Source organism: Sus scrofa, chromosome 10 (assembly GCF_054392235.1).
Source record: "Sus scrofa isolate SSC_HxYL_T2T_F1_AM1 chromosome 10, Sscrofa_HxYL_maternal_Yorkshire_Landrace_v2.0, whole genome shotgun sequence".
In the NCBI taxonomy this organism is placed as follows: Eukaryota; Metazoa; Chordata; class Mammalia; order Artiodactyla; family Suidae; genus Sus; species Sus scrofa.
The window spans coordinates 58110322-58126819 of record NC_139392.1 but is presented as its reverse complement, the minus strand read 5'-3'; the positions used below and the strand labels follow the sequence as shown (position 1 = coordinate 58126819).

General features: G+C 37.8%; 1 protein-coding gene across 18 annotated transcripts in view; it reads right to left on the bottom strand.

Moving 5' to 3' along the window:
• FRMD3 (FERM domain containing 3) overlaps window positions 1–16498 on the bottom strand; it is a 407701-nt gene that overhangs the window by 132882 nt on the left and 258321 nt on the right. For 14 of the 18 annotated variants that reach the window (XM_021064660.2, XM_021064662.2, XM_084979808.1 and 11 more), the window contains one exon: window positions 13739–13781. The exons of the other annotated variants lie outside the window; for them this stretch is intronic. In XM_021064660.2, coding sequence (XP_020920319.1) covers window positions 13739–13781 — 43 coding nt within the window. The remainder of the gene's footprint in view (window positions 1–13738; window positions 13782–16498) is intronic. 18 annotated transcript variants of the gene reach the window in all.

The window sequence follows — 16498 nt, the reverse complement described above, 5'->3', positions numbered from 1 at the left end:
AAGAACCCCTGTCTCTTCCCAGGGCTTGGCAGCAGCACAGTCCCTGATAGATAGAGCAAGAATAAGATCATAACTACCCTGTTGGGCTAATCAGGCAGCAGCAGGGATTAAACGGGGAGCCTCTTTAGAAGACTAAGTGGGCTTTCTTTCCCCACCACCCCCCTAACCCGGCCACACCTGTGGTACATGGTAGTTACTTCTTGGGCTGTGGTCAAATAGGATCTGCAGCTGCAGGCCTGCATCACAGCCACAGCAATGCAGCTTGCAGCAATGCCAGATCCTTAACCCACTGAGTGAGGCCAGGGATCTAATCCCCATCCTCATGGACACCATGCCGGGTTCTTAACCTGCTGAGCCACAATGGGAACTCCTAAGTGGGCTTTCATTCATCTGGGTCTCTATTTCTGTAGTACATGCTTAATGCACACTGTACTTTGATTTCTTTCTTCCTTTCCATTTGGATTTGACTTTTGCATAATGCTCTCTTTCCTCTTGTTTATGTTCTCTTTTTTATTACCAAGAGTATATGAATATATTCTCATTGTAAAAGATCTGAGTAAAACAAAACTATACATAATAAAAAATGAGGACATCACTTCTTCCCTACTTCATTCTCTTCCCCAGAGGTAACTGCATTTCGAGCAGAACTTTTGAGTCCTTCGTCCATGCACTTACATATTCATATAAAAACCATCTTTTTATTTTCAGATAAATGGATCATTTTCTATGCGGTATTTTACTTGCTTTTTAAATTCTACAATATATCTAATAAATCTTTTGATGTCAGTAATATATGTCTGCCTTGTTCCTTAAAATGACTGCAGGTACTCCACATAGTTTATTTAGTCTTGCCAAATATTGCTGGGCTTTAACATTTTTATGTAATTAAAAAATATTTTTTTCTTTTTATGGCTGTACCCATGGCATATGGAAGTTCGCAGGCCAGGGATCAAATCCAAGCCACAGAAATGACACTGGATCCTTAACCTGTTGCATGACAGTGGGAATTCCTATAATAATGGGGTGTTTTTTTGGTGTTTCTCTTTGTTTTAATGGCATAATGAAGTTCCAATGGCATAGGGAAGTTCCCAGGCCACGGACTGAATCCAAGCCACAGCTGTGGCAACACCAGATCTTTTAACACACTGTGCTGGGCTGGGGATTAAAACTGTGCCTCTGCAGCAACCCAAGCTGCTACAGTCAGATTCTTAACCCACTGTACCACAGTGGGAACTCCTGCTGGGCTTTTTTATTGCTTCCAATTCTCAGTGCTGTAAGTAATGCTGCAATGGACATCCTTGCACAATATATGCCTATGCTGGGAATAAATTTTGCTTTCAATAGATTCACAAAAATGATCTTGTTGGGTCAAAAGATATAGGCATTTTTTTATTACTTAGCACTTTTTATTGAAATATAGTTGTACAATATTATATAAGTTACAGGTGTTCAATATAGTGACTCACAAGTTTTAAAGGTTATAGTCCTTTTATAGTTATTTAAAAATATTGCCTACATTCCCCATGTTGTACAATATATACTTGAGGTATCAACACTTTTTGTGTTCTGTTTAATAAATCATTGTCTATCAGAAATTCATGATTATGCTATCATCGAGAAGCTTTCTTGCTTACTCTTCACATTAAAATTTTTTTAAATTTTATTTTGGCATAGTTGATTTATAATGTTGTATTAGCTTCAGATTTATATCAAAGTGAATCAGTTATACCTGTATCTATTCTCTTTTCTCATATAGGTTATTAGAGAACATTGAATAGACCTCCCTGGGCTATACAGTAGGTCCTTGTTAGTTATCTATTTTATATATATTACTATATGTGTTAATCCCATCCTCTCAATTTATCTCTCCCCGCCCCCAGGTATCTTGAAAGATACAGCCAAATTTCCTTCCCCAATGGCTTTACCAGTTTATACTCCAGAAGTGTTACCTCCATTTGCATCAATATGATGGATATTATCAATATTTACAATTTTTTCAGTATGATAAATAAAAAATTCTTCTCTTAATTTGCATTTTCCTTGTCACTAATAATGCTGAGCAACTGTTTATGAGTTTATTGGCCATTTATTTTTATTACTTCTAAGTGTTTTTTTTCCCTACTGAGGTGTTTAGCATCACATTTTACATATTCTGCATATTACTACTTTTTATATATTTGGCAAATATTCTTCCCATTATTTTTCTTGTGTCTTAATTTGTTTATGATTCATTTATACTGATTCATTCAACAAATATTTACTGAGAATCTACTCTATGCAGTGAACAAACCAAATATTCTAGTACAAATGTTTAAATTTGCACAAATTTGTTAGTGTTTTGCTTTGTTACTTATGGGTTTGATGTTTACCTTGGGAAATCCTGTTTGACTCCATAATTACAAAAAAAATACTTTTGATGTGATACACAACATTAACAAAATAGGGGATAAAAACCATATGATTATCTCTACAAATGCAGAAAAAGGATTTGACAAAATTCAACATCCACTTATGATAAAAACTCTCAACAAAGTGGGTAAATAGGGAACACACCTCAACATAAAAAGGCCATTTATGATAAGCCCCAGCTAACATACTCAACAGTGAAAAGCTGAGAGCTTTACTTCTAAGATCAGGAACAAGACAAGGATGCTCATTTTTGTTACTTTTATTTGACATAGTATTATAAATCCTACTACACTAATCAGGCAAGAAAAAGAAATAAAAGGCATCCAAACTGGAAAGGAAGAAGCACAACTGTCATTATTTGCAGGTTGCATGATATTACATAGAGAAAACCCTGAAGACTCCATTGAAACACTGTCAGAATGAAAAAAATTGGTAAAGTTGTAGGATATAAAATTAATATGCAAAAATCTGTTGTGTTTCTAGACACTAATAACAAACTATCAGAAATAGATATTAAGAAAACAATCCCAGTTACAATTGCATCAGAAAGAATAAAACATCTAGGAATAAATTCAACCAAGGAGGTGAAAGACTTGTATACTGTAAACTACATAATATTAAGGAAAGAAATTGAAGGTGACACAAATAAATGGAAAGATATCATGTGCTCATGGACTCAAAGAATTAATATTGTTAAAATGTCCATATATCCCAAAGCAATCTACAAATTCAATGAAATCCCTATCAAAATCCCAATGGCATATTTTACAGAAAATGTTTAATCCTAACATTTGTCTGTAGCCACAAAACACTCCAAATAGCCCAAAACAATCCTGAGAAAGAAGAACAAAGCTAGAAGCATCATGCTCCCCTATTTAAAACTCTTCTAAAATTCCACTTATGGGTATTTATCCAAAGAAAACAAAAATATACATGTACAAATTCAAAAAGATACATGTGCCCCCAAGTTCACTGAAGAACTTGAAGAATTTTAATTATTTAATAATAATTAAAGGAGTATGGTGTTGGCATTAAAAAAAGACACACTTACCAATGGAACAGAAGAGAGAGCCCAAAAATGAACCCACGCATATATGGTCAATTAATTTATAACAAAGGGCCCAAGAATACACAATGAAGAAAGGACACTCTCTTTAATAAATGGTATTGGGCAGTTTCTTCAATAAATGATTTTGGTAATTCTCTTGCCGCATACAAAAGAATGAAACTGGTCCACTATTTTACATTACACACACACAAAATCAACTCAAAATTTATTAAAGACTTGAATGTAGAACCATAAAACTCCTAGAAGAAAACATAAGATTGTAAGCTCCTTAACGTAAGTCTTGATTATAATTTTTGAATCTGATACCAAAAAAAAGCAACAAAAGCAAAAACAAACAAGTGGGACTACATGAAACTAAAAAAATTCTGCACAGCCAAGTAAACCATCAACAAAATAAAAAGGCAATTTACTTAATGAGAGAAAATATTTGCAAATCATATTTCTGATAAGGGGTTAATACTCAAAATATATAAAGAACACATACAACTCAATAGCACACACACACAAAAAAAATACAGTTAAGAAATGGGCAGATCTTAGTAGACATTTTTCCAAAAAAGATGCAGATGGCCAACAGGCACATGAAAAGATAATCAATATCACTAATACTTAGGGGAATGCAAACCAAAACTACAATGAGTTATCACCTCAAACCTATTAGAATGCCTATTATCAAAAAGACAAGAAATAGCAAGTGGTAGCAAGAATGTAGAGAAAAGGGAACCATTGTGCACTGTTGGTTGAGAATGATAATTGATATAGCCACTATGGAAAATAGTGAAGTTTCTTAAAAAGTTAAAAATGTAACTATCATATGATCCAGCAATTCCACTTATGGGTATTTATCCAAAGAAAGCAAAAAGATACATGTACCAAACTCAAAAAGACATATGTACCCCCAAGTTCACTGAAGCACTATTTACAATTGCCAAGATATAGGAACAGACTAAATGTTCATTCATGGATGCATGGATAAAGAAAGTGTGGTGTATATACATAGACACACACAATGGAATATTATTTGGCCATTAAAAAAGAATGAAATCTTGCCACTGTGACAACGTGGATGGACCTCAAGGGCACTGTGCTAAGTGAAAAAAATCAGAGAAAGAATATAATCTTTCTTAAATGCAGAATCTAAAAAAAAGATATAGAAGTTCCCATTATGGCTCAGCAGTAATGAACACAACTAGTATCCATGAGGACATGGATTTGATCCCTGGCCTCACTCAGTGGGTTAAGGATCTGGTGTTACTGTGAGATGTGGTGTGGGTTGCAGATGAGGCTTGGATCCTGCGTTGCTGTAGCTGTGGTATAGGCTGGCAGTTTGTGGCTCTGATTCAACCTCTAGCCTCAGACCTTCCATATGCCATGGGTGTGGCCCTCAAAAAAAAAATACAGAATAGATAGAACTGATTGGCAATTGCTAGAGGTGAGGAATGGGAGAAACAGGCAAAGTGATCAAAAAGTTAAAAAAAAATTTGTTGAATGAGTGACTATGTTGGCTAAACTGCACCTGAATCCTCTCTTTAAAAAACAAGAATACAGAATTGATTTTAGTCATTCAACTTTCATTCAATAAATATTATTTAGTATTTTTAACAGAGCATTTTTCCATAATATAGGTAGCTCATTAATGAATAAAGTTAAGCATACTGAGACAAAATGTAAATTCCATTTTACATTTTTTTTCCCACTGAGCACAAGATCAGCCTTGATGCTCAGCAATTGAAACATCACAAATGTTTTCAATTATCCTTCTCTCTTTTAACAGATTAACAGCAAATCTCTTGCTTATTGAATAATTCTCTAACAAGGCCAAAAAAATAAATGTACTACTGAAAAGTAAAAGTAAATAACTCCTAAATTTTTACTAAACTGCTATAAATAGTTAAATATATTGGGCTTTTGAATTCATTTGGAATTAATCCTATGTATGATACAAGGTTTGGCTTTAGTTTTTCTTTCTTCCCAAGTGAAAAGGTAATCCAAAAATTATACCTTGAATAATCTATCTTTCTGTCTCTCTGATACGAAATACAATCTTTATTACAACCCATATTGTAACCAGGCAGGGCTCTGTGGGGCTCCTGGGCACAGAAGCCTTTCTGGGTCCCTCATTTCTTGTTCTTATGAACTGGGTCTCATTCAGCCTCCATGGACTTCCCTGAGTTCCTAGGCACAAGTTCAGACAAATGCTGGTCAGGGAAGGGAGGAGATGCAAAGACAAGAGAGGAACAGTCAAGAAACAATAGTACAGCCTTGGAGCAGGATCCTGGTTCCCTCTCAAGGGATACACATAATGATGGAGGCATCTTATACACCTAAGAGAAAAATTCCATTCCTCATGCTTCTTTTAGAAATGAATACTTTAAAACTGAACAGCTTAGAGTCCTTCCTTGTCCTTCTCCTTGGCTTAACTGTATCCTAAACACAATCACCAGTAAGCTAAAGATTAGGGACCCTGAGCACAATTGCCTGTGGGTTAAAGATTATTAGCACATGATGTTTTTCAGGAACTTTCCTAGTTTGTTCTAATCTCTGATCAATATGCCCTTTTCACAAGTACTGTTACTCTAGGCAATAACCTAGAAGACCACCACCAGAATCATGCCCAGATCTTTGATGACTAGGATCCCCCCAAAGAAAGAAGAATGCATGTCTGCCCCAATCCTGATTCCTATCTGAAAACCTTTTTTTCTCCGTTTTACTATAGAACCCCCTGCATTCTTCCCAATGAGGGCACAGTCTTTAAGGCATTAGCCTGCTGTGGCTTCCTTTGCCTGGTAAAGCAATAAAAGCTCTCTTTTTCTCCTTCACCAAAACTCCGGATATGTGTTTCTATGTAGCACTGGTGAACAGAGGCAGAGTTTGGGCAACAATATTTCCATAAATAATGGATTGGGTTTTTTTTTTATTGTTCTTCTGATTCTTTTCCTATTCTTAACTCCATCTTAATTACTATATGAGTCTATAATGGGGTCTCATAATTACTATAGTTCATAAGCCTTGATTTGCTAATAGAACAAGGACCCCATTGTTGTTCACTGTTCCTTTTTTACATATTTATTGGCTAGTTTTGAGCATTTTCTTTTGCAGGTGAGCCTTGGTTTGTTAAATGCCATAGAGAACCTCATGGAAATTTTGATTCGAAAACTATTGAAAGTATACGTTCATTTGCAACAAATTCATTTTATTAATATTAACCAGAAACATGAAAAGTCTCCATTTACTGAATTCTTTTTTAATCTACTCTACAGTTTCCATGGTAAAACTGCAGTTTTTTTATATAGATCTTGCACATTTATTTATGAGAAATTTATGACTTTACTTATTATCACTATTGTAAACAGTAGCACTTCCTTTTCATTATATTTGAGACACAGTTCCTGCTTGTGTATAAAAATCTATTAGGACACTAATCTTATATCCAAGGGCCAAAGCCATTATTAGTTGTGGGAAAGGGGTGAGGGAAGAAGACAGTCAGAGAGCTTGGAGAGATGCAATGAGGACCCAACTAGGGTTAAGATGCTCTCTGAAGGAGTTCTGACAGGGAATTTGGCACCCCTCAGCACGCTAGGCTTGGTGAAATGTGGGGGCAAGACAAGGAAGTCCTAGAGTTTAGGGAAAGTACTCTGCTTGGGATCTGGAGCATCCTGAAGATATGGCAGCATGGTGTGTTTCGGGAGAGGGGGAGCCTTAGGCTGTGTCCCAAGTCTCCCCAAGGCTGAAGCAGTTTCTCCCTGTCCCAGTGGTGAATACACAAGTGCTGAGATGCAGTGAAGAGATAAAAATCACCTCAGTGCCAAACCATACTGTCTTTCTTGTCATTTCAGTCAAATTGAAATTCAATTCTAAGTGGTGTGTGTGTGGTCTAGGGAATTGATAAAGAGTGCGACATCTCTCTTGGTGACAAAACCACTATTTTAAGACTTTAGTTCGTGTCTGAATGAAGACATGTAAATGGATATTTATGATTGCATAAATGCCATGTAATGATCATTATATTATTAAATTCATGCTCACATAATTTACTTTATTAAATAAATTTGCAAAATGTTTCATTTAAAAATGTATTAGTATAGCAGATGGATGTTTATTCCAAAAAATCATTTCTTCCCTTTAGTTCAGTTGCATAAACATTTTTTTCACTAAGATTAGATATAGAAGGACTGAGGATCAATAAAGAAAAGGCTTTGGGAGTCCCCATCGTGGCACAGCAGAAATGAATCTGACTAGGATCCATGAGGATGCAGGTTCCATCCCTGGCCTCGCTCAGTCTATTAACGATCGATCTGACATTGCTTGAGCTGTGGTGTAGGTCGCAGACACAGCTTAGATCCCATATTGCTGCGGCTGTGGCTGTGGCCAGCAGCTGTAGCTCCAATCTGACCCCTAGCCTGGGAAATTCCATGTGCCATGGGTGTGGCCCAAAAAAGCAAAAAAAAAAAAAAAAAAAAAAAAAAGGCATGAAGAAGAGACCACAAAAGAGCAGAGTCCAGATTTGCAGATCAAGACCACGGTGGGTGTTGCCGGTCTCAGCAACACATGCCAGTGCATACTCAACGGTCAGGTGGGACCAGTTACCTCCAGATAGGATGCATTGGGGGAAGATGCCAGGAACCAGAGGCAAAAATCACATAAGATACACAAGTCCTTCAGGACTCAGAGGATCACACCCTAGAGAGATGTCACCCTGGCCACCATGGTGGATGGCAAGTATGCTTCTTCTGCCTCATGATGTCATTTTGGGGAAGGAGAAAAAGAAATACTCAGACATAAGGTATGCACTTTCAAGTGACCATGTTTAAATTATGAATTCACTGAGTGATTTGCTGAAAGAGATCAAATACTTAACTGGCAGATCCTGAGTTACCCTGAAATAGCAAGATTAAACTCCACCCATCTCCCCACCCCTGAGGAAAGAGGGGCTCAGTGCAAGTGGAATTCAGTAATGGAGAAATAATTCAGTAATGGGGAAGAAATGATTTTTTGGAATAAACATCCATCTGCTATACTCATACATTTTTAAATGTAGTTACATTTCTACACCTTTAGGTCATAGCCAGTAACTTAAATAACCATCTCACTCCACATTTGTGCCTATGAATATACAATGATGGAGTAGGGAAATGAGAAAGCTATTTCCTCAATGCTTTCCAAACAAATTGTGTAGCCTATATTTCTCTTCCTTATTAGATTCGAGGTCACCATAAAAATAAGCTTGATTATGCCTATTTTCAACAAGAATTAGGGGAAATAAGAACTTTCATGTAACATGAATAGAGTAAACTAATATAAGCTCTTTGGATGGATATTTATCTCTAAGGAAATATAAAATGTGTATACTCTTTGATCCAACAATTACATTTCTAGCAATTTCTAGGACAGATGTACTTGCACCAGATGCAAGAAAATACATAGAAGCATGTTTATTGCAGCATAATTTATAATAGGAAAAGACTAGAAACCACATGGATGTCCATTAATAAGTAAATTATGTACATGCATACAAATAACTGTCAGAAAACCATTTTTAAAATGAGGCCATAAAAACAAAAATAAGCAAATGAGACTTAATTAAACTTAAAAGTTTCTGTACAGCAAAGCAAACCTTAAACAAAATGAAAAGACAACCCACAGAATGGGAGAAAACATTTGCAAATGAAGTGACTGACAAGGGATTAATCTCCAAAGTTTATAAACACCTTCCACAGTTCCATACCAAAAGAACAAACAACCCCATCAAAAAATGGACAGAAGATCTAAACAGACAATTTTCCAAAGAAGATATACAGATGGCCAAAAAATACATGAAAAGATGTTTGACATCACTAATTGTTAGAGAAATGCAAATCAAAACCACGATGAGGTACCACCTTACACCAGACAGAATGGCCATCATCCAAAAGTCTACAAACAATAGTGCTAGAGAGGGGGTGGAGAAAAGGGAACCCTATTACACTGTAGGTGGGAATGTAATTGGTGAAACCACTGTAGAAAACAGTATGGATATGCCTCAGAAAACTAAAAATAGAACTACCATTTGATCCAGCAATCCCACTCCTGGGCATCTACCCAGAGAAAACCATGACTCGCAAAGACCCATATACTCCAATGGTCATTGCAGCACTATATACAATAGCCAAGACATGGAAACAACCTAAATGCCCATCAACAGAGGAGTGGATCAAGAAGATGTGGTACCTATACACAATGGAATATTACTCAGCCATTAAAAGGAAAAAATAACAGCATTTTTAGCAACATGGATGGACCTAGAAACTAGCATGCTAAGTGAAGTTAGTCAGATAGTGAGACACAAACATCAAATGCTATCACTTAACATGTGGAATCTAAAAAAAGGACACAATGAACTTCTTTGCAGGACAGATGCTGATGCACAGACCCCGAAAAACTTATGTTTCCAAATGAGACAGGTGGGAGGGTGGGGGATGCACTGGGGGTTTGGGATGGAAATGCTATAAAATTTGGTTGTGATGACCATTGTACAACTATAACAGTAATAAAATTCATCATGTAATTAAAAAAAGAAGTCTAACCTAAGCTCACATAGGAAATGACATGACAAGAAAAAAAAAACAAAAAACTAATAGCCATAACCTGCATAAAATAAATTCACTTTTAAGTTGTCAGCTAAGTGTGTTTTGGTAAATGGTTGTCATGCAACCACCATCATAATCAACAAGTAGAGCATTTCCATCACTCACTCCACAAGTTCTCCTCCCAGCCCTAGTTTTGAACTATCTGTGTTCTGCTCCTATCATTTATATGACATTTTCTGGAATGTCATATAAGTGGAACATAAAGTAGATAGCCTTTTGTGTTTGATTTATTTCATTTAACACTTCTGAGATTCCTCTGTATTGTGACATGTATCATCAGGTCATTCTTTTATTGCTGAGTAATAGTCGGTGGCATGGATACATCATAATTTATCTCTTCACCTGTTGATATAGGTTGGAATTGTTTTCAGTTGTTGTCAATTATGAATAAAACTGCTCTGAATATTTACATGAAAAAGAGTGAGCACAATCATCAATTACTGATATTGAAAACAAATCACTAAAATTATTATGAAAAAATAACAAGGTGAAAAATAATGCATAGAGATTGATCTCCTTTGTGTTTATAAAAGACTTTCTAGATCTTGGGGGAGCTCATGTATAGTTAAAAACTCCCAGAAGGATATATAAAATACTGTTAACAGTAGTTATTGCTTTGGAGTAAGCATAGAGATATTAGGGGGGAAGAAAAGAAAATAGTTTTGGTTTTCATTTTAAACTTTTCTGAACTGTTCGGAAAATTACAAACATATTATTTTTTAAAAAATACTAGTAAGATATAATGCCTTTGTAGAGAGTTTGTTAATCAGGACAAGCTGATTTCTGCCAACCCTGGGAACGCCCATAGACAGAGGGATCTTAATAAGGTAGGGGTAAAGGACCCGAAAGTTAGCTATTATTGGTGAGTGAGATGGGGATGGAGGGAAATGTCCCTACGTGGAATTATGCTCTTACTACCCACTTAAAAACAGTCAGAATATGAAAGGCACACCCACAGCCAACAAGGAAGCTGCCCAGGGTTCTGCAACTAGATCTTATTGATAAATTCATGGGATGAGTCCCAAGAGTTGGACGCAGTTTCTCTGGGTTAACAATCTGTAAGCCCTAATTTAAATTTTTTTTCTGGGAGCTCCCATCATGTGCAGTGGTTAACAAACCCAACTAGGAACCATGAGGTTGTGGGTTCGATTCCTGGCCTCGCTCATTGGGTTAAGGATCTGGCACTGCAGTGAGCTGTGGTGTAGGTTGAAGATGCGGCTAGGATCCCGTGTTGCTGTGGCTGTGGCATAGGCCAGCGGCTACAGCTCTTATTAGACTCCTAGCCTGGGAACCTCCATGTGCTGCAGGTGCGGCCCTAAAAGATAAATAAATAAATATTTTTTTTTCTAATTTATATTAGAGTGACTATATCCAGGACATATGCACAAGAACACTAGGAATCCTTGACACTACAAGAGCCCATCTATAATAACAAAGCTAAGTTTGTGATCTGAGAAAAATTAATTTTTTTTCACTGCTATCCTTAATAATACAACAGAGGACCAGGTGATAGGTAAGACCCTTGCCAGTTTCTGGAATCAGTGAGTCCCCATATCCAGTTTAGAAATTGAATTTTACACCATTTTTGTGTCCAGATTCAAATTCTATTTGTCATTAGACTGAAATTGGTCAATTGTCATATGTCAATCTTTAAATCACTTTTACAAAACATTATATATTTTGAGTTGGTTGTTCAGATTTATTAATTGTAGGCACAAAGCAATGAAGCAGAACATTCTTCACAAATTTTAAAGTTTCTCTTCTGTTAAGTGGTGAAATTACCACCCTTTAGAGATAAAGTTATATTTCAAAAATGTGTGTGACCTAAGGAAACTATTTCATGACCTTAAAGAATGGCAGCCAAAGAATTATTTTCTATAAATCAGTTTACTGGAAAAGTATCTAAATATTTTAAAATATATAAACAAAAATATCAGAACTTTGTATTTAAGGGGTAAAAGCAAGGCATCAGCTATGGTTTTCTCAGACAGCTTAGTTCATTCTCATTATCCTGCTTATTATGCTTTACAGAGCTTCCTGGTACCTCTGTCCTGCTACTTCTTCTTGGATGCTTGTCCCAACTCTATTCCAGCCTCACCCCAAGAACCTGACCTCTGAGAACCTCTCCCACACACTGCTGCCTCTGTCTGAGCCCCACACATCTCTCCTGCCCTCCTTCTGTGGCACCCATCGCCACAGCAGCCCAGAGCGTTAGCCTGCCTCAGAACAACCTGGCTAGCTGTCTCTCCTGCACTGGCCAGGTGGAGTTCGCTCTTGAGAGACAAGAGAGAGAAGGGAGAATAAAGAGAAGGGATGGATAAAGATGAATAAAGAGAAGGGAGGAGGTTTGAGGGAGGACAGAGAGAGCAAAAGTGAGACAGAGGGAAAGGAAAAGAAGAGAGTTAGGGAATAGATGTGTTGATTCCTAGTTTGCCACCCATGGTTGGTTTCTTCCTTTTCCCACTTAAAAATCCTGCTCTGCAGCACTGGGAACTCTGTCAAGTCATTTATGATGGAACATGTAACGTGAGAGAAAAGAATGTATACATGTATGTGTAACTGGGCCACCATGCTGTACAGTAGGAAAAAAAAAGATTTAAAAAAATGTAATCAAGGAGGTAGAATCAACAATAGAAATATGAAATATATAAAAATGTCTGATTACCCAGCAAAAAACTTTCTAATATAATTCTACAAATTCTCCTTATTAACCATTAGATAGAAGGCTCTCTGTTACTTACTTGGAAATAACGATAAAATAAAACTTTCTGTTAAAAAAACGAAAGCCTTGCCTAGAATAACTTCTTCATATTTGAAAAATGAAAAGAATCCCCTGAATGATGACAAGTGACATAATATGCGCTAACCTGATCTCTGATGAGAAACTGATTTATCGCCCACTTTTCAGCCCTGGGAAAGCTGACATGAAGGGATAAATGGATTTCAGGGGCAGGTAATGAATTTCTGAGGTGCATTTTAGAAGCTCTCCTCTAAACCATAAATAAAAGCAAGTTGACTTCAGCCTGACATGGTGACCAAGACAAAACCTCATGGTACCCAGGACATCAGTCAATTCCCTCCTCACAACGCCCCAAACGGATGGCCAGATATTCTATATTCTAGAGAGATCTTTCCCAAGATGACTTTTTCAAGAGTTCACCAGGAAAAAAAAAAATTCAGAACACCTAAGCTTGAAAACTATTACCCAGAAAATTTTATCAGGAAGCCTGAGAGGTAGAAAAGAATACTACGATCTTCATTAAAGTTAAAGAAAGATTTTAGTTTCAAAATACATCTGCCTCTTTCACCAACCCTCCCCACAAAGACTGACTTCCCACCCTAAACCGTTTACTAGCAACACCCACAATCAGTGGAAACCAGGTACCAATTCCCCTGTTTGGATATGAAATATGAAGGTAAGACAATGGGGAGGGGCAATTGGAATAGTGACTGCAGGGAAGACCAAGGCCAGAAAATAAGAGAAGTTACACTGTTCTCATCAAGAGGCAGACGCCCCCACCCTTAGATCTTCCATTCCATCCATTGTTTCCCTGGCAGGAGAAACTCTGTAAAGAAACAGAGTCTATCTTTGGACAATTTCATAGCAAAAGTGAACCCACAGGTTGACACTTACATTTCATTTGCTTGGAGATGGACTTGTTAGGTTCAAGCCAGTGCTGGGGAGAAAAAAAAAAAAGCAGAGATTGTGGGTCAAATGGCTGGACCAGATGATGCATACTTAACAACTGAAAGGAATTTAATAAAGATATTCTTTTTTTTTCCCAAAGAACAGCCTTGGTTCCCCATGGATATTCCTCAGGGCTCCACCCTCTGAAGATCAACATCAACAATAGGGCAATAAGAATACCACAGGGAAGGGTATAAATTACAGAGAATTAATACTTTCTGAGTAGTATTTGAGTCATACAGTTGCTAGGAGAGAAGGACAAGGGAGAAAACATGCACTTAAGTGGGATGTTTTAGAGGCTTTAGTTGGCTCCTAGGTGATTCTTTGAGCTCCATTGCTCTGGGCAAGCCACAGATGGCTAAAGACTTTGACATCCACGACCTCTAAGAGTCACAGTCCAGGCAGCATCCTTTCAGGTTAACAGTGGGCCAAGCCAGCATTAGCCCTGACACACACAGAGGCAATTCTTCCTTCACAGTAGGGGGGAACAAATTATTCTAAGTATCTTACTTTGGAGCCCCAAGGCCATCAAGAAGAAAAATCAGCTCCAACACAAAACAAAGAAGCTCAAAGTCCTGAATAACTCAGAATCATGTAACTAACAGAGATTTGAAGCAGACACAGTGCTGGCCCCAGGGACCAGTTCTCTCCACACCATGAGTGAAGGTCACTTCAATATGCTGAGATCAGGGCAGCTTCTGATATCACTAACCATGATGCCTCTGAAGCTGTTTAAGGAATATCAGGAAGCATCACTTTATACACCTGAAGTTTATAAAGATGGTAAGAGGGGTACCACTGGGTATCAAGATGTCAAGGAGCCCGCACATATGGGGCACTCCCTCCCCTCTGGATACTGGAGAGAAAAGGAGAAGAGGAGACTTACATCAATTGAACACTTACACCTCACTTTATCTCATTGGTAGCTTTCGGAAAGCCTCAAGATTCTTGGAGTTCCCACTGTGGATCAGTGGTTAATGAATCCGACTAGGAACCATGAGGTTGCGGGTTTGATCCCTGGCCTCGCTCAGTGGGTTAAGGATCTGGCATTGCCGTGAGCTGTGGTGTAGGTCGCAGAAGGGGCTTGGATCCCGCGTTGCTGTGGCTCTGGCGTAGGCCGGCAGCTACAGCTCCGATTAGACCCCTAGCCTGGGAACCTCCACATGCTGCGGGAGTGGCCCTAAAAAAGACAAAAAAAAAAAAAAAAGATTCTTATTATCCCTATTGTTTGATGTAAATGCATAACCATAAAATTTAATAGGAGCTTGCGCTGTTGAGTACTCACTAAGTGCCAGGTGCTATTCCAAGAGCTTCCATAAGCCATCCCTACCTCCCCATCTACAGCCAAGAAATCTGGGGCTCAGGGTGTTAATGAAGTTGCCAAAGGTCCCCCAGTGAGGAAATGATGGCGCCAGAGCACAATTCAGTGGGATCGGGTCAGTGGATTCCAGAGCACAGACCCTTACCCTCAGTCCATGGCCTCCCTGCTAATCATCTCATTCTAAAACGGATTATTCTCCTCGCTGAACACTCCCTACCTCCCCAGGAACTGGAAAATTGAGTGTCCAATCAGTAGTTTACAGTCTTAGAACAAGAATGGGGGTCTTTTAGCTATTTAAAATAAATCTAACTCCTCCTTTGTGTTTGGTTTTGTTTTGTTTTTTGTCTCTTTATGGATGCACCTGTGGCATATGGAGGTTCCCACGCTAGGGTTCAAATCAGAGCTGTAGCCACCAGCCTACACCACAGTTACAGCAATGTGGGATCCAAAACACATCTGTGACCTGCACCATAATAGCTCATGGCAACGCTGGATTCTTAACCCACTGAGTGAGGCCAGGGATCGAACCTGTGTCTTCATGGATGCTAGTCAGATTTGTTTCTGCTGCACCACAACAGGAACTCTGATAAATCTAACTCTTCTAAGTGAAGAATCTGAAAATCCAAGTATTTACCCCTGACATGCTACATAGGCAAACTAAAATAGCAAATTTCTTTGCTTCCGGCCAAAACTATATCAGCTCACATTGGGAACCCTAGTTATCTCCTTTTTTCCATAATTTTTTATAGTGGTAAAATATACATGTCATAAAATTCACTATCCTAACCATTTTTAAGTGTACAGTTCATTTGGTATGAAATATATGGAAGGTATTGATTATACCACTCACTAGCTATATAACCTTATACAAAATGTGTCATGTGTCTCAATTTAATAACTATAGAATGGTAATAGTAATAACGACTACCCCATAGAGTTGTGAAGATTTGAAAAGCTAATGAAGAGTTAAACAACATAAGATACCTAAAGTGACCGGCATGTGAAAAAATGCTCAATGAATGCTTGTTTTTGCTGATGCTGTTGCTGTAAGTTCATAAGGACACTTCAATTGGTAGACCACGTTGTTCATATGAGACACGTGGAAGAGAATCATAAAAGGGGCCTCTGGGGATTAAATTCCTTTTCTAGAAACAATTACGTAGGATAGTTTAGAACTAAGACACGCAAACAACAGCAGCCTCAGATCAATACCTACAGGTATTTGTTTCACAGAGGAGGATCACCAGTCATTTTGCCAGTCAAGGCTGAAATAGAAATATGTTTTCCAAATTCTCCTCACTTGGCATTCTTTAAAATCCTTAGCCCCTTTCTGCCTAACTTCAGCTAACCTCTGCACCTTCTCTCTGCCTCCAGGAATGACAGAT